We start from the raw sequence: 19,358 nt of genomic DNA on the forward strand, positions 1-19,358 counted from the left end.
TTTAGGTTTGAGACTTGGTTTTTTTTTTATTCTTTTCTTAATAAGTTTTTCTTAAGGAGTGTATTTCAAACAGATTTCAGTATTCTGTATCTGTACAAGACAAGTTATTTTTTCCCATACTGTATTCTCTTTTCCATGCAGATTTTACTTATTTACTTACTTACAACCCTCCAGCTTTTCACTTCATGTTTTTCATGTAGCTCGCAGCATAAATTCCTTCTGACAAAATCTATTAGGTTTGACTTACAAAGTTTTTGCAATAATTTTCATGTTCCTATGTGAACACAATGCTAAATAATGTATGGTTTATTTATTGCAGAACTGTAAAGACTTAATTGCCTATTTCAGTCGCCGGCTGCTAATCAGCCTTCAGAAAGCAACCCGGCTGTCTTTGGATCGTATTAAAAGAAGAATGAGTGTTCCAATGTAAGTGGAAAATGAAGGATTCCATCAATAGTATACACTCTTTATTAATTCTTCATGATAATGGCAACATCCATACAAAATCAGTCTCCTATATTCAGTATGGTTTCTATAGATTCTTCTCTGCTCAGACAGGCATACAGTTCAGAGACAGAATTGTTTCAGTATAATATATTGTATATTGAAAAGCCTACTTGGAATTCTATAAGATAATTTATTTCAAGAAAGTGAAGTTTATGATGTTTTGTCATTAATGTTTGTTAAAGTCTGCATTACTTTTTTCATTTTCTATGGACATTTTTCATTAAAAATGTATTGAAATCCTTACCAAAGTCAATAGGAATTTTTTTGGTTGTTTCCTTCATATTTGTCTACTCTATCATATTCTTGAGTCTTCCCTTATTTGGTCACTATATTATACCACACCATTTAAAATTTTACTTTTTTCCATGTTTTCAATTTTAATTTCAGTTTTGAATAGGTTAACATCATGGTTTTTGTTATTTTGCACTAGCTTGTCATCTTTGAAACTTTTTTCCCGTTCCGTTGAACCCTAACCTAAAACGTAATGAAGCAACTTTTGCTCTTAATAGGTTGTTGCGTGTAGTGATCAATGAGACTTTCTTATGCCCTATTCAAAGCACTGGCAGAGTTCCATCATTCTGAATCTGAGAGATTAAAATCCAGAACCAGAAAATACTCTGAATAAAAAATTCTGAAAGCGATGGCTGGATCCAAACTAACCTTGGTCAGAATGGTGGAGCTCTAGCTATTTTCTTTATCCTTTAAGCAAGAAACTTCTCTAAGTTTTGGAAATAATACATAATTTCATGTGAAATTCTCCATATGAGTTTGGTCAGAGAATGTAGCTCAAAATTATATTTCTCAGATAAACTGAGGAGGTTTTGTGGTGAGGTGTTTATGATACATGTCAAAATCATTTTTCAGCAAATCTGAGGACATCACTCCTTTTTTAAAAGCAGAAGTACACCTTGATAGTCCCAGTCTGGTAAGTTTTATGTTATATATATATATGGTAAGATACACTTCTCTTAGAGTTATCTCTGCATTTGCCCAAGTGTGGGGTGTGGACACGCTTCCACTGAACCAGCATCTGCTCCAAAGGAGAGCACCTGCTCACATCTTTCTGTGTGCTGAGAGCACTGATGAAATGTGCTTGCAGTCCCAGTGCTCTGTCCTCTGTCTTAGTGGTGCTTGCAGAACCTTGCTATTTAACCTTCTGTGGTTTAACAATTACATTGCAATCCATGTTCTTTGCAGAATGATTACAGTTCTCTTCACATCTAGTATTTGCATCACTGCAACATCTTCATCTTGCTTTATTGTTATTGTTAGTATTATTAAACTCCTACTTGTGTAATCTAAATCCTTTTGTTAATTTCAATAATAAGCATTATCTTCGCTCAGTTTGGCTTTAGTCACCTAAATGAGAAGTTAGATGACTAAAATGAGGAGCACTGAACAAAATAGAAGATTCAAAAGCAGAAAAAGGAGCTGCGGATTTCTATGTACATAGGAAAAAAGGCAGCTTGATTGCAAAGAAGTAAAGCATTAGATTGTTTTCCTTTTGCAGAGTAAGATAACTATGTGTCAGCAATATATGTTTTTTTTATTTTATGAAAGAAGGCTACAAAATTTCTCAAATGTCTTATAAAGATGAATGGGTTTATATTGAAATTACAATGAAAAAGAGGTGATATTCCTTTGACATTGAACTGGTGTTCATATCACCATTCTGTTATTCATTCACAGTGTGTGTGTGTGTGTGTACACATGATATATAAGTTCTGTCAAAGTGTAAAATGTTTACCTTGTTGATATTTGTAGAAGCATAATGCACCAAGCTCTACCCACTGCAAAGGAAGTACATCTCTCTTTCCAGTCCTCAAATGCTTGGCTGATCCAGGGCAGTAATCAAGTAATTCTGGGTAAAAATACTACTTTGCTAATGCTAATAAGAGTTTGCAAGAGCCTTGCTTTTATGTATGTGGCTGATCATACATCAGGCCCAAGAAGGGTAGGAAGTGGTGGTTGCACCATAGCATTCAATTTCTAATGCTTTGTGGTTCTAGAGTGTAAAACACAAGGCTTGTGATGTATTCCCACACATTATATAAAAGTCATTATAAAAATGATGCTTAACATGTTGTAGGAGTTTTTAAAATAGCTGTAAAAAATGCCAGTAAATCTTTGTGTTTTTATACTTGGTTGCCATTTCACCCACAGTATGAGTGCATAATTAGATGGTAGGTCACTACAGTATGTTTCATCTCTTTAGAAGCAATTCTGAGCCAGCCTGCTAAAGTTATACTTTCCAGTTTCTCTTCTGGGCTAAACTCTGCAATTCACTATGAGTGGAGTAATACTGAGGTCTCAAAAATGACAATCAGTTGCATTTATTACAAAAATTTTTCAACTGTTTTAAATAGGTAATTGTTCCCAGTTTAGATGATATACAGAATGCCATCAATCGCATTATTCATTTAACACTGGAAGTAAATCGAGGAGTCGCTCAGTGGGGACAGAGGCATTTGCAAAAATCTATTTTAAAAACAGAGCCAGGCACACAGCAAGCAGCTTCTGCAGGCTTTGGATCACAAGAAAAAAAAGCCAAAAAAGGGGAAAGTAAGTGGTTTGTTTAGGTGTTGTTTTACTTTTTATTTTACTTTTTGCTTTAACTATGCCATATATAAATATTTGTGAATAAGCGCACTTTTCATCAGAGAAGCCTACTGTAGATTATTTTACATTAATTTTGGGGGTTTATTTTGATTTAAGTACCTGTATTTTTCAGAAATAGCTTTTCAGGCTATTACAACTCCAAAAAACAATAAGAAAAAACTTTGAAAAATTCCTAGATTCTGAATATTTTATTTAACTTAAGGCAAATTAAGGTGTTTGTCAATCTTTTTACCTCCTTATTGTGGAATGTAGCCATAATGATATAGATTAAACCATAAACCATGCTTTTATACTAAATCTCATTGAAATATTGAGATACAGCAAGAGCCAGGTTTCAGGAAAGATTTCAATTGTTGGATGTATTCCTAGATTGGATTAAAAACACCTCAGATGTTTTTTCATGTGAACAAAAAATATTTAACTGGAGACAGACCTACATCCATTTTAGTCAAATACTTTATTTCTTAGTATTATTTCCGAGTGTCTCTCCATACATTTTGCAAGCCACCATAAAAGCCTAAATACATTTTTACCATCGGGTTTTCTTAGCTATTTGACTCAGTGATATGCAATCTAGTTATATCTTTATCATTCCTTGGAAAAGTTTCTAACATCTTGGAAAACTTTTCTTTCTGACAATCCAGAGCTGTTACTTTATTCTTTTACTGACAAGTCTTGAATGATTCTCACCTCTTTTAATGGGCTTCAAGCAGGGTGGCAGGAACTAATCCTCATCGGACACTCAGTCTTTTCCTCTGCTGTGTCAAAATACAGCATCAACAAATTACCATTTTCATCACCTTTAACTAGATGCCAGCAACACCTGGGGGCAAATGTTAATATTGCAGCAATGAGATTGTGGAGTACATGGGTAAGGATGGATGAATCTGAGCTGTTTCCAGTAAGAAGACCCCAGAAAAGGCCTTCAGAGTAAAAGAACTTGGAGCTGCCTCAAATTCCCCTCATTAAACAATGTATGCTGTGGGAAGGGTGGATTTTATTTCTTCTTTCACCGAAATCTGCTTCAAAATGCTCAGGAATTGTTATGACAGAAGTAGCTCATCAGATCTGAATAATATAATTTTCTATATTGACCCTGATTGTCTCAGCAATTCGTCAAAGAGTTCAAGAATTTTACACTGTTTTAAGCAGTATATACAATTTAAAAATTTAATTTTTAGAATTGTAAAAAATTATTAAATAATGTGTAATGTTTGGGGCCTTTGGTGTTCTGCTTACAATTAAATTAAAATGGGGAAAATGAAATTTGTGAATGAAGAAGACTATTTTCTTTCCATTTGAAAATGTTCAGTTTAAACTGAATTTGCTCTAGCTATATAGTGCCTGGCATGAGCTAGCAGCTGGTACTTCACATTAAGCCATGTGACAGATGTTTGAAGACCATCATTGCTGACTTTGGTATGCATAGATTTAGAAGAGAATTCTAATCAGATTGTCAAGAGTTCATTGATTTATATATAATTTTATTTTGCAGAAGGAGGTGATGAAGTTATCAGAAAGCTGAAAAATTTTTATGCGGGTGTTGCAGAAAATGAAGCTATTACTAAAATAATTGTGATTCTTTCTTCTGCTGGGAATTCTCTAAAAGAAGGAGTTAGTGAAGTTCTGCAAGAGTTTGATAAATATAAGGTGTTGTGGACAGAAGATAAAGATACCAAATTTCAGGTCAGTTTAATGATTATCACTTACAGGGCTATTCTTCATTTATCCTATCTTTTGAAATCAGAAAACACTGGGAAAAATCAAGGGGGAAAAAAAAGATGCAGAAAACACATTTACAGCTGAAATTTTTATCTTTCTGTAGGAATTGTACTGTATCTGCTAATACAGATTAGCAGGTTCCTTGTTCCTCCCTGTTCTTACAGGAGAAGTAACACCATTTTATTTCTGCCTAAAGTAAATTTTTGCATTATGGTTTGCCTTTTCCTGCTTCTATGCCATTCTAGATACTGAAAATCTGGTAATTGCTTTATTTTGCTTGTGTAACTCTGGATTTTTGGCCACAAAAAACCAATCCAGTTTGATATGAGGCATGTATCTGTGCAAACACAGGTAGCACAGGGAATTAACAAGAGTTAGAGACATGCACATGCCTGCAAAGCTACTGGTATCACAGGGATATGGTGGGATCCCACCCATGAGTGGAGTGTTGGAATGGAGGGACACAGGCTCTTTAGGAAGACTAAGCAGGGAAGACCAGGTCAGGATTAGAAGGAGGGCAGGGACAGGTTACAGTGGGGATCTGCTGCAGGCTGCCTGACCAGGAAGTCCAGGCAGATGAGACTTTCTGTAGACAGACATGAGCATCCTTGCACTCACAAACCCTGATTCTCATAGGGGACTTCAACTATTCTGATATCAGCTGGAGGAGCAATACAGGAGGGCATAAGCAATCCAGAAGGTTCCTGGAATGATAGTTCCATTGATGATATTTCTTTGACCAAATAATTGAAGAGCCAATGAGAAGAGGTGCCATACTCTACCTTGTTCTCACCAACAAGGAGGAGCTGGGGGTGGGGAAGGTGAAGCTCAAGGGCAGTTTTATGCTGCAGTGACCATGAAATGGTAGAATTCAAGATGAGTTATGTGGGTTAAAATCCCACCAATTTCAGCAGGGTTGAAAATTTTCTGTTAGCCTAATTAACATTTTAAGTCTAATGTAATTAATGTTACTAGCTTGATCTAGTTACTGCTGAGGAATTGGGTACTGCTACAATGAAAGCTTCAATAATGAGGCAGTTAAATTTCATACACACGTTTAATTTCTACATTTTTTCCTTTTCCACTATGCTAACTGTCCTAGTTTAGGGCAAATTTGGGGAAAACCCTCTGGAAGGGGTCCCCAGAAAACAAACCCCCACGGCCCTTCCCCACCCACCTGGTTCGGGAAAAAATTTTCTCTGAGAGGAGTAGAAAAGAACCTGTTTATTTAACAAACAAAGCACTCCCCAGCACCCCCAAAAAAAAAAAAAAAAAAATTAACAACACCAGATGACAACAAAACTCTTTCACCACTCTGAAGAGATGAACAAGTCCAGAAAGTCTTTCCTGGGAGTGGTCACCCAAGTCTGGACGCTGGGGATTGCTCTCCTTCACTGGGGATGGCTGCTGCAGATCACGAAATGCAGGCTCTGGGTGTTCCTCGGTGTTTCCAGGTCCCAGTCCAGAGCAGGTTGGATGGTATTCAGGAATAGGAAAGGAAAAGAAACAGTCCAGAGAAAGAATTGGACTGCTTAGCTAAACTAACTAGGAAACAAAGGCAAAAGCAGAAGCAAGCAAGCAAGCAAAAGCAAGCCAAGCCAGCACTAGCCTTTTCTAGACAGCAGACCATGGGGGGAGGTGAACTGGCTGATAACAAGGCAAAACAAACCTTCACTTTCAGAGTCAGTTCTGAAAGCACAGAACATAATATCAAACATAAACAGAACACACGATTGGAGATACAAACACCATAACATCACCCTAGGACACTAACCCTTCCACTGCCTGTCTGGGTACTCTTGGTCAGAAGAGTAGAAGTGGGATAAAGCTTTCAGCATTTATTATTTGCCCATGCAGTGTAAGCATAATCAATAGAGGTCTTAAGTAACATTGCTGAATTGCAGCTTTTCAGAATCACAAAATGTTTCTACCCTTGAGTTCTGCTCAGAGAACTAATTAGAAAATATGTTTTATTATTATTGTTTCCCACATAATTTGGCTTATAAGGTAGTCTTTCTGTATGTGGGGGCACGTTTTTGATCTCTGTTTCATCACCTTTTTTTACAAAACAAGTAGGTCCTTAATATGTCTTGGTTATGTTTCTCTGTTGAATTTGGTTGCAATTTCCCGATAAGGTTGAGTGCTAGTGACAGAGAAATTCATAAACATTAATTTTATGATGCTAGCTAGGGTACAGAAGGCTAAAAACAAGTATATGAATGGTATATTTTCAGTAATTACTGAATTACAGTTACAAAATGTTTTACCAAAATTATGGAAAAGAACATTTGTTGATTGACATTTTAAACTACACACAGGAATTTTTTTCTACTGGTCCCTCCCTGTCTGAAATTAAAGAAGAAATAATTCACTACGATACATTTGAGCAAGAGATGAAAAATTTAAAACCCATTATTCTTCTTGGTCCAATTGAATTGCACACAGGTATGACATTTTCTTATCTTAGTATGTACAATAAGATAATGAGTAAAATAGTGAGACAGTCACAGACGATGCATAGTTTAAAGTGACCCAAAGGATCATTGAGCTCAACTCCTGGCCCTGCATAGCATCATCCCCAAGAATGACACCATGTGCCTGAGAGCATTGTCCAAACATTTCTTGAACTCTGTCAGGCTGGTCCCGTGACCACTTCCTTGGGGAGCCCCGTTCCAGTGCCCAACCACCCTCTGGATGAAGGAAAGTACGTTTTTCTAGTATCCAACCTAAACCTCCCCTGATGCAACTTCAGGCCATTCCTCTGTGTCACTAGTTACTACAAAAAGGATATCAGTGCTTGTTCCTCCTTTCCCCTCATGAGGAAGGTGTAACTGCAATGAGGTCTCCCCTCTATTTCCCCTTCTCCAGGCTGAAGAAGAGACCAAGTGACCTCAGCCACCCTTCATATGGCTTTCTCTCAAGGCCCTTCATCTTCACTGCCCTCCTTTCAATGCTCCCTAATAGTTTAGTATCTTTCTTATTTTGTGGTGATCAAAACTGCACACAGGACTCAAGGTGAGGCTGCCCCAGTGCAGAGCAGAGCAGGACAATCCCCTCCCTTGCATGGCTGTTGATGCTGTGCCTGATGCTCTCAGGACATGCTCAGACCGTCCTGGCTGCCAGGGCACTGCTGATTCATGTTCAGCTTGCTATCAACCAGGAGCCCCACATTCCTTTCTGTGCCACTGCTTTCCAGCATCTCATTCCCCAGTCTGTCCCTACATCCAGGGTTTCCCCATTCCGGGTGCAGAATCCAGCACTTCCCTTGTTGAACTACACGTGGTTGGTGATTGCCCAGCCCTCTGATTTGTTGAGGTCTCTCTGCAGGGCCTCTGACTTCAACAGTCAACAGCTCCACCTAGTCTGTGAACTTCCTTAGTATTCCTTCCAGTTCTATGTCCAAGTCATTTATGAAAGTGTTGAAGAGTATAAGGTCTAAAATAGATGTGGAACCCTCTCTCGTGGAACCCCTGGTCCCCAGTCTGATGTTACCTCATTCATTACAACTCTTTGTGTCCAGCTTGTGAGCCAGCTGCTCACCCATCACATGATGTGTTTATCCAGCTGTGTGCTTTGTCCAGAAGGATACTATGAGTGGCAGGTTTATTCTTGTAAATATGAATATATATATTGAAGTAAATCTATATATATTCCAATATTAATACAAATCACTGAAGAGACCTCACCAACTGTCAGCCAGGGCTCACTCAGATCCTTCTATGATATCTGTCATTAAAAAATCCTCCATTCCCTTTGTCTTCTCCGCTTATAAGTGTGGACACTAAGTTCTGTCATGAATGTGAAGTTTTGGAGTCTTTCCAAAGAGTTAATGAATATGTATTGACACTGATTTTATCATCCTTGGTACTCCTGCCTGACATCAGGTCAGCCAAAGATTATAAATAGCACTGGAAGCATAAAGCACCTTCCTTGGTTCTGGTGAAAGACCAGCACTTAACACCATTTATGCGTTTTTCACTCTCAGTGTTTGTTTCAGGAGGAGACATGGCTACTCAGTCATTCCCATGTTTAATATCTTGCCTCTCAGAACATTATGTTCTGAATTAAGCTGGTTATTCTGTGGCATTTGTGCCACAGCTTATTGTGCTAAGGATTCCAATGGCATTTATCCCTTTCTCCTCACAGGTTATTACAAAGCTAACACATCTTCTCTGGACCAACTATCTGATTGGTATCTAGTGACAACTAGAAAATGTGTCCTACTGCAAATATCAGTGTGGCTGTATTTCTAATGAGCAACCCTCTTCTTCTGACAGATTAGTTTGATTAAATTAAGAATAATCTGTAAAATTTGTCTTTCTTGCACATCAGAGAAGCAGAAAATAGCTGCTTTGAAAACTGGAGTTAATTTCAGGATTTTGGTGGTCTGTCAAACCTATTAATTTCAGTGAACAATCAAAAATGTCAGACTGCTGACTACACATTCTCATCCAGTTCCTGGATGCAGTTTCTTCTTAATGACACCACTCTGGAAAACTCTGTTTATTATTGTGTGACCAAGAGTAGTAAGAAAGAGTGTATCCAAAAGAATATGGATTTTGTTGATGGTCACCTGTGACCACTGCATCAAAGGCACCCGAGTCCTATAGGTTACAGAACAAAGATGTTACATGTCTTTTATGATGTGGGACAGTGGGTAGTTTCTTGGACTCAGTTTAGGTTTGGGAACTGATTTATTGAGATTTAAAGATTTTAACTTCTGGAAGGGTGTGTTAATTTTCTTGAATTATCCCTGGACTTCATGAATCATCTCTTTAATGTTAATAGACACATTATTAAAGGAGAATCTATATCTGCTGCAAAATTTGTTTTGTGAGCTGTTTTATGCTGTTAGTATATTTTGCTTTCTTTTACTAGAGTACAAAATGCTGCCTAATAGAAACTTAATTTTTTTCTGAAAATAAATTTGAATTCTTTACTCTTCTGTCTCTTCAGTGTTGGTTTGTGATTATATATTAAATGCATATAACATGATGTGTCACCTTACAGTTTTAGCTGTGAACTGTTCCAAGCACAAATTTTGAAATCCCAAGATGCCATTTCCTTAGTGGGTATAAAGCATTTAAATACCACTGATCTTAATAAATTTCATTAATGTATATCAAAGATATTCTTTGAAAATCCATATTAATAAGTAGACATTTTGTTCTTTTTTCATCTTCTCTATGTGCTCTACTAGGTAAGCTTACCAATATGTTTTACAGATCCCATAATACCCAATAAAACAACAGAAATATATTTAATTATAGTTGAAATTGTTTTGAAAATTTTAAAATTATGTAATGGAATTGCTTGTCTGCTGTTATCTAATTGCTGGTAAAGAACTATATGTGATTTTAAAGAAAAATTTAAGATATGAATTGAGGTTTTTTTTTTTTATTTTATTGTTTCTTAAAATCAGGACCACTGAAAAAATCTTTAACAATTGAAGCCAATTCCTGGAAGATGGTCCTCTGTTGCTATTTAAATGAGGAATATAAAGCAAAATTGCTAGACATGATGTCGTTTATAAATAATTATCTAAACAAATTGGCTCGACCTCTGATTGACTTAGATGATGTCAGATTAGCAATGGAAGCTTTATCTGCCATTCAAGAAAAGAGATCAGATATAGACATCTCTATGGGACCTATTGAAGTAAGATGACTTTTACTTTGTTATATTGGAAAAATATTATTGCTATTATTAATAATAATATATATAATAAGTGTCACAGGATAAGATAAACTTTGAACTCTAAAAACAAGTTCACTGTCTTTAAGGAACTAGGCTGCAGAGGGGAAACAAAATATTAATTTTTGGTTTTTTATATCATAAATTATGAATCAGATAATTTAATATATTCTGTATTGATACAAAACAGAAAGAAAAAATCTTTCTGAAATTATAATATAGAAGCAATCTAGGAGACAACATGTAGAAATAAGAAGATGAGAACACAAGACAAGAGAGCACTATGCTCCCTTTTGCTCTTCGTTAGCCTTAATCTTCTTACCTTTCCTGTGTGTGTAAACATCTTGATCATCTAACCCCTTGAAATACATCCAGAGAATGTTCATGAAACCACACATCATGGTATGCTGTCAAAAACTGGCAACATTCTTTTAGTTTTTTCTATAAGAAAGAAGCTGAAAGAAGCTAAAACAAGGTCATTATAAGTACTTGGTGTTTCCTATCACCCTCTGAGACAGCTTAATAGAACAAATAATTAATTAAATTATGTAGAGGTAAACTGTGGAAATACAGCTACCTTTTTAAGTGTGTATCAAGTATGTTAGAAAGTCTTAGCCTTACATCAAATATAATAACCTGATCAATAATTTAAACATTTAAAGTAATATTCAATCTACTAAATGTTATTAGTCTGTCTTCAGGATATGATAATGATACTCATAGCTGTTAAATAAAGCAAGCAAGAGGCACTGAGTTCAGCACTGTCTATTTGCTAAGTTTTACATGTGTAGGAAATAATGCAAACTTTGTAAATAGACAAAAGATATTAAAAATATTATGTATTAACATTTTGTTTATTATTATTATTATCATGCTTCTGCCACTTTAAGATGAATATTTAATATAATGATCTTTCCCAAACTATTTACATTTGACATATATTATGACCATTTATTTCCTTTCTAGATTAATATAATGAGTTCTGTTAATTTCAGTAGGGCTAGTCATGTTAACAAGTCATCCTTAGATACTTTTTCTTGAGGAGATGAATAACCCTAGACAACAGTACAGGCTGGGTAAAAATCAGCTTTGCTGTAAAAGAACCAAGTTATTTTTTGAAAGTGCAGCAAAGTGAACATAAGCCAGAAAAGTGTCCTTGCAACGAAGGGGTTTAGGGGTCTCCTGGGCCTTTTACAACCTGTATTGCCAGCATGTTGAGGGACATGATTCCATCTGCTCTGGGATGTGAGATTTATCTGGAGTGCTGCTCCAGTGCTGGGCTTCCCATTACAAGACAGACATGGACATACTGAAGTGAGTCTGGCAAATGATGAACAAAATGTGAAAATGAAATTATTTTAAAATAATGCAATATGTGTAGGAGGAGGAACATAAAGCAGAAGGTAAGCAAATAAATTGCACATGAGAATAAGAGATAAGAAAAGTTAATTCCATTACAGATACATACCCATATATTTGACAGTTCAGCAAACTTAGCAAAAAAGGTTTTATAGATGATATGGCAAAATATTTATAGATGTGTAACTTAATGTGCTCAGTTATTCAGAGTTAGAGAAAATTAATCAAAATCTGCATTCAAGTGGAATGTAGATAATTGCAAATAAAATTAATTGACATGATAACATTTTATATTTTCTGATATTAAAACTATGGTGTTTGTAAATGTATTCCTAGAATTTCATCCAAGGCATCTTTGAAGAAATAGTATTTGCTGTTTTTCCCTAGTTCTTCATTCCTCATTCTTATTAGAAAAAAACCCCAAAACTAAAAAAAACAATTATACCTAAAATATAAGAACAGTTTTTCTTTGAAATTTTTTTTGCAAATTTGGTCTATGTTTCCTCAAATGAACTTATAATATATTCCTAAGTTGGTTTTGATTTTTTTTTCATCTAGGAAGCCTATGGCATTTTAAATGCATTTAATGTGGAAATTACAAAAGAGGAATCAGATGGTGTTGATTCAATGAGATATGCTTTTAATAAATTAAAAACCCAAGCTGTAAGTACATAAAATTATGTTATTTTCCATTTGTGGAAAACATGTGAATTTCTTCAGGTCATAAATGAGAGTGTAAGACCAATTGTCCATTGTCTTTTGACTTCTCACTCTTGACATCAGTTGTGCAGGAGTGTCTTTATCTTCTATTAGTATGTTCATTTTCTAATTTCATTTTTATAGATAACTTTCATATTTAAATATTATTGTAGTTTTGAGATATACTTATAAAACCTGCAAGAAAATGCTGGTTCTTCTCTCCTTCATTTCCAGTTTTTGTGTCATTCTTGTATGATCAGGGAGTTTATTACCGTTAAGTTACATTTTTCTGAGAAGTGTGTACTCTGCCAGTGCCTTTATGCCTAAGCAGAGGTTGTACAGTCAGCTTTATGATTTAGGACAGTCTTATCCCTCAAAAACTCTGTTTATTGAGTATTTTATGTAATTAAGGTGTTTAGATGGAAATACGTAGATATTTTGTTGAATCAATTAAGTTACATCCTATTCCACAGTCCACTCAGGAAAGGACTAAAGAGTATGTTTTATATTTTTGTTCAGCTCTTGGCTATTTCTCTCAAAATTTTGGTAAAAAAAAAAAATTGTTAAAGAGAAGGCTGAGCCCTGTGTGAGGAAGATGACTCTATTAGCTTGGGGGTTGAGATTTTTTGGAGGGATGAAAGAAAGATAATAGGATCTTGTTCCACCACCCCCTTGTAATGAAACACATTCCTTTAAAGGTCAATGCAAGATTTTGTTATAGTTTTTGATTGAGGTGGTTTGGTTTATCCCTCACCTTTCCTCTCAAAAATTGAACATATAGCACCATAAAAGGACAAAAAATGTATTTAGCTTCAAATAATCAACTTCTGTTCCAAAATTTGAGATGTTTTATTAATAATTTATATTTATAACTAACTCAAATATCTGTTCCTTATTCTTACAAAAATAACTTTTATTTTTATCTTTTCAATGTTAGATTGCAGTTCAAGATGAGTTGGTTGAAGTTCAGCCCAAGTTTAAGAGTGAATTGCTAGAAGCAGTTGCAGTTTTTCAGGAGGATGTATCACACTTTGAAACAGCTTATGAAATGGTAAATGAATTTAGTACTATTTTGGTTTGCAGGAGTTGGGTGTCAGAATTTTATTCTGCACAGCTACTGATGTTTGATGCCTTGGTTGCTAAGCGGTCATCACTGTAGATCAAACTTTTCAGTATGAAGAAATACAAGTGCACGCAACTCTATAAAGAAAGAAAAGAAGCACCAGTGATGCAACTTGTAATGAAATTGTGATTATAAATTACAAATTAATTTAGAAACTGAACTACATGTTGTGGCATCTTTGCACACACACCAGCATTAGAAAGGACGACTGTCTAGGTTTTGTTATTTTCAGCAAAATGAGGAAGTATGAAAAGTTAGAGTCTAATCTTATTAAGTTTAATTAAGGTAAAGAATTTTCATATTTATTTTCATAATTTAACATAGAAATTATTACCTCTTCTTAGATTTATCACTCTAAGTACTGAATTACCAAGCTACATGACTTGAATGACTTGATTGGAGTTTGACTAATAAAAATATGTATTCTGTAATGGTCTGTAAATATAGAGTGGCTTTCAGTCACCTTGAGAATTAATATTCCATTTTTGTTAATTGCTTATTTGATAGGAAGGGCCTATGGTTCCAAGCATTCCACCTCAGGAAGCCAGTAAGAGGCTGCAGATCTTTCAGGTAAGAAAGTAAACTGTTGAATTTGCAACTAAATAATAAAAACTGCTCTTGCTTATCATAGCAAGTTTACCAAATTATAATTTGGATGTTCCTTATAATATAATGTTATCTATAGTTTCTCTCACACGATGTTTTCCTTCATGTGGAATGATTGATTGATTGATCTGTAACTTTTCTTCACTATTCATATTTTGTGAGAAGAAATTATCTGTTTGACGTAAGAAAAGCAGTAGAATAGGGAAGAGTCAATTATGACTCCTTCATAGTGGCTGAAAATAGACCAGGTTACAAAGCAGTCATGAGCCAATTTTGTAATCTTTCAAAGATCACATTTTTCATTAGATAATTGTCTTTCAACTTGTTATTTATTTGTTATGAATCTTAATTCATATGTCCAGGAGCAGTATTTTCTCTAGTTTTAATCCTTCTTTTTTCTGCAAGTTATAGTACTTGAATAGTACTTTTGTCAGTCAAACATATTTTATAGATTGTATAAAGTAAATTCAGAGTTTGTCAACTGAATGACTGACAGAAAGTCCTTAATCCTTCTAAAACATCTAATATGTACTGAAAATTGAATGGTTCTGGTTAAATTTGCTGTGTTTCTTATTTTGCCAAGAGAGTGTTCTGTACTTTTGGATACTAGTTGCAAAAATCATTCTTCTTTCCATTTTTCTCTGGTGATCATATTCTTTTGGACAGCAGTTATAGTCTGAAAGTAATTGCGTTCTTTGGCACTCTGGTGTTTTTCTTCAAGCTATATGTTTGTTTAGATCAAATATATTTTCAGATATTTTACATATACTTCTAATAGGCTTAATAGAAGTTTGAAACAGTTTATTTTTTTGGCAATTTTAAGTTAAAACTTATAAGCTTATCTTTTCATTTGGTCCATATGAAACAACTTAATCAGGCTAACTTTGATGAGCTGTGGAGAAAGTTTATCACATACTCGTCTGGTGAACGGTTGTTTGGATTGCCTGTCACAGAGTATGACATTCTGCATAAAGTCAGGTAACTGTGGAAATATGGTTGCCTTAAGTATGTTACTAAGTATGTTAGAAAGTCTTAGGCTTACACCAAAGGCAGAAATATTAGAATATGCAAGTTTTCCATTGCCTTGAATAAATAAAGAAATAGACAAAATTCTAAATGTTCTAATGAATTTATTCATTCTAATTTGTTAATGTTGAATTTGTTAATTTTGAAAAAATTACTTATTTATTATTGTAAGAGAATGATACCAGATCATTTTACTGTGTATAAATACTATATAAAGCATCAATATGCCCTGTTCTAGACCTAAATAGAAATTTAAAAATGTATTTATATATTAAGATATGATGGAAAGTGAGGAAGAAAATGTAAAGAAAGGTCATTCTATTGTAATATAAGAAAAATTTAACTACAGCTTTTATGAAAGTCTGAATTTTTTTGAGCAGCTGTACCAATGATTATCAGATTCTGGTTTTTGCTTTGATGATGAATCACACTAGAGGAGGATCTCACTGTTTCTGTGTGGTTTTGGATCAGAGTTTTAGTTCAGATTCAGAGAGTGCATCTAAGTAAATTGACAGTTTGTTTCCACCTGCCATGCTCAGCTTTGCACTGCAGAGCCATCTCAGGGAATATAACCTAGGTTTCTTTTGGACTAATGGGGGTTTTGGAGAACTAGGCAAAAGCAAAACTTCCTCCAAATATGTTCATTGTGGATGTTAGGTCCTTAGCACCAACTATCTGCTCTTCTTTGTGGATTCTTTTTGATGAAGTATTCTTTTCTACATTAGGAAACATACTCTGCCTACCTCTATATTTTGTATTATTATTTCATAAATAATGTATATCAATACCATGAGATATCCGGAGAGCTGATTGAAATTACTGGCATAATTGCTTCTTTTTTCCCAGGAAGGAGTTAGGCTTGCTGCAGAAATTGTATGGATTATATGATACTGTAATAAGCACTATCAATGGTTACTATGACATACTTTGGACAGAGGTAGATATTGAAAAGATCAGTAATGAACTTATGGATTATCAAACCAGGTATGTTTAACGTATGAATAGTAACAGATGTTAAGTGCATTAAGATTTAGGTGAGTTCAGAAAAGCCATTGATATGTTTAGCAAAACCTCCATGAATAAGGTTTGTTGTAAACAATAGGATTATTCAAGAAGGAATGAATTAACACTGTATTTCTAGTTAAGCAGCCTTTTACCTGAAGCTTTGATAACAGAAGGGCATATGATCAGTTGAGGTGCTGATCTCATTAGCTAAACCAGTCAAAAAGTTAGGAGGGTTGAAATCTTATTAGTAAAAGCTAAGTTCTTCAGATGGGATTATTAGCCCCTTGATTTTAAATTTTGCATCCAATTGCATCTCCCTCAGAGAAAGGTAGGCAGGTGTTAAACATCCAATTTGACATCAAGCGGGGAGCTAACCAACACGAACATACTGACAAACCACCCAGCACTGACATAGTTCACATACATTCTGCTATATTGTTCCTGATTACTAGGAACATGAAATTATATCAGTGGGAGATAGAGGAATCAATGTTAATGGTTTCAAAACCAAGGATTTATTGTTTTTCCTGATAAGGATATATTTTACCATTTGCAGTAGGGTATTCCTGTGGTAGGTCACCTGCTCGGTTCTTGGTGTGTTGGCTCTTTAAAAGTGTGGTCAAAGAGGTGGATATTTATTTAACTGTTCTCAGGTATTTTTCCACACTAGAAATATGTAGTTTTCATTCGTGAATGGTTTCAGAACCACTAATCAAAAGTGGAGGAGGCAGTCATGTTTATCTCATTTTCATGTCTGTCTCCAAACTAGTATGTTAATAAGTGCCATGTCTATTGAATTGAAGTAAATATTGTATTTGTACAATGATTTAATGTGTGAAATTTAAATAATTTAACCAATATTTTTATTTGTTCTTTTTTCCAATAAAGAGTTTTTGATGATACGCAGGAGATAACTGTGTTTTAACAGAAACTACAATATTTTTTATTTCCTTTATTTGCAGGGAAAATACCAGTGTTTGACACTATTAAATATTATGATTTTTAAGTAGGGTATTTGTATTAGTTTTCCTAAACAGGTAGGCTAGCTGACATAGAAAATGTTGACCTTAATACAATCCACATAATTTCTCCTTGTTTAAACACTTCTGTTTTTCACAGAAGGGACATTTACTACTGTATCACTTTAATTTAACTGCAGGTGCCGTAGACTACCAAAAGGCCTCCACCACTGGCAAGCATTTTCAGATCTCAAGAAAAGAATTGAAGATTTTATTGAGTGTTGTTCTTTGCTGGAAATGATGTCTGACAAAGCAATGAAGCAAAGACACTGGGAGCGTATTTCTGAAACAACAGGATATCATTTTGATGTAGAGTCTGAGACCTTTTGCCTTCGAAACATCATGGAAGCACCAATTCTTCAAAATAAGGAAGATATTGAGGTAGGTACATATGTTTTTCCCCTCCTTGTTCCTTTTCAGTTGTCAGCAAAATTAATGTGATTGCTTATAAAATTGCTATTCCCTTTAAAAAGAATTACTTCATTAAAGTTCTCGACTCTCAATCAAACCACACTGGTTTAAAATAATCTGTGTTTTATTTAGAAGCTCTTATCTATGTGAGCAAATGTAGAGGTAGCAGCTGGAATCTCTAGAGCCTGATTTTTAGATAATCTCTTCACATTCCTCCTGTCATTATTTTTCATTATTTTCTTAGCTCCTTTTAGGCAGGAAAAAATCCTTGAACAAAACTTTATATGGTCATGGTCATATAATTTTTTACCTCTGTTGTTGATTTATGGTTTTGTAGGGTAAATACATATGCAGAAACTTATTATATCTATACTTTATCTATATGGAAGCATTCCAAGGTGATCTGCTTAATTTTTAATTAAGCTCTGATTTGAATAGAATGTTGGACTTTCCAACTTAAACTATTCTTAGATTCTGTGATTCTATAAACTGAAATGTGGTAAGAATCAGAGTTCATCTGGTGATGAGTCTAATCACTACCCCTTCTCAGCCTTGTGGAAATTATGATCAAAAAATCTTTTTTACACAGAAATAGCAAAATGTGAAGCCACCGAAAATACATATCCATCCATTTCAAAAAGTGCATTTTTTTCAGGTATCCATACAAATAATTTGAGTGAGTAACATTAGTAGTGTGATATCTGTATTTTTTGATAGTCTATGACTGGATGTGCAGTATTAGGAAATTCATTTCACAAGACTAGAGAGTCTAAAAAGAGCTTCTTTCTTTGCAGGATATATGCATATCTGCTATGAAGGAAAAGGATATAGAGGCCAAACTGAATCAAGTAGCTGAAATCTGGGGAGCCCAAAATCTGAGCTTTGCACAGCTCAAAGCAAGAGGAGAGTTACTGTTAAAGGGAACTGAATCAGCAGAAATTATGGTATTGATGGAGGACAGTTTAATGATTCTGGATTCTCTACTGTCCAATAGGTACTTGGCATTGTTCATGTACAGCATTTTCAGAAATATACTGCAATAGTAACAATACTATTATTAAGCTAAATTAGCAGTAAATTTGAATGAAATGTTTTTTAATGAAGCAAAATATTACAAGGCCTGTGAAAAACCTCCTTATGAGAAAGACTTCAATGCATATTCAATTAAGACAACTTTTGTCTCAAAATACTTGAATGCAACCAAGCTGCTAAAATCTTTCCATAATGTTGTTCTTGTTCTGAGTGAAACAAGAGTTAGTTTGTTCTAGGTTTGGGGTTTTTCACCACTGTAAGTATTTATTTTATAATAGCTTTATTTAGAATTAAATAGTTTATACTCCTCTGCACTTTTAGATACAACATGGCATTTAAAAAGAAAATTCAGAGCTGGGTTTCTAAGCTAAGCAACTCTTCACGCATAATTGAAGAATGGCTGGTTGTGCAGAACCTCTGGATTTATCTTGAAGCTGTTTTTGTAGCAGGAGATATTGCAAAAGAGTTACCCCAGGTAAAATTTACAATGCTTGCCTAATATTGTGTACTAAAAGCTTTCTGTGCTATAATTTTCA

The 19,358-nt window shown here is 34.7% G+C and overlaps 1 protein-coding gene across 1 annotated transcript in view; it reads left to right on the forward strand.

The window, feature by feature from the left end:
- DNAH8 (dynein axonemal heavy chain 8) overlaps positions 1-19,358 on the forward strand; it is a 121,499-nt gene that overhangs the window by 30,408 nt on the left and 71,733 nt on the right. Inside the window, exons 24-37 of the mRNA XM_085576966.1 lie at positions 320-426; positions 1,372-1,432; positions 2,874-3,069; positions 4,622-4,812; positions 7,167-7,293; positions 10,271-10,506; positions 12,460-12,564; positions 13,538-13,651; positions 14,231-14,293; positions 15,207-15,307; positions 16,202-16,339; positions 17,520-17,760; positions 18,585-18,784; positions 19,144-19,297. Of these exons, the coding sequence (XP_085433092.1) occupies positions 320-426; positions 1,372-1,432; positions 2,874-3,069; positions 4,622-4,812; positions 7,167-7,293; positions 10,271-10,506; positions 12,460-12,564; positions 13,538-13,651; positions 14,231-14,293; positions 15,207-15,307; positions 16,202-16,339; positions 17,520-17,760; positions 18,585-18,784; positions 19,144-19,297 (2,034 nt within the window). The remainder of the gene's footprint in view (positions 1-319; positions 427-1,371; positions 1,433-2,873; positions 3,070-4,621; positions 4,813-7,166; positions 7,294-10,270; positions 10,507-12,459; positions 12,565-13,537; positions 13,652-14,230; positions 14,294-15,206; positions 15,308-16,201; positions 16,340-17,519; positions 17,761-18,584; positions 18,785-19,143; positions 19,298-19,358) is intronic.

The sequence above is a fragment of the Lonchura striata genome, chromosome 3 (assembly GCF_050655825.1).
Source record: "Lonchura striata isolate lonStrDom1 chromosome 3, ASM5065582v1, whole genome shotgun sequence".
NCBI lineage: Eukaryota > Metazoa > Chordata > Aves > Passeriformes > Estrildidae > Lonchura > Lonchura striata.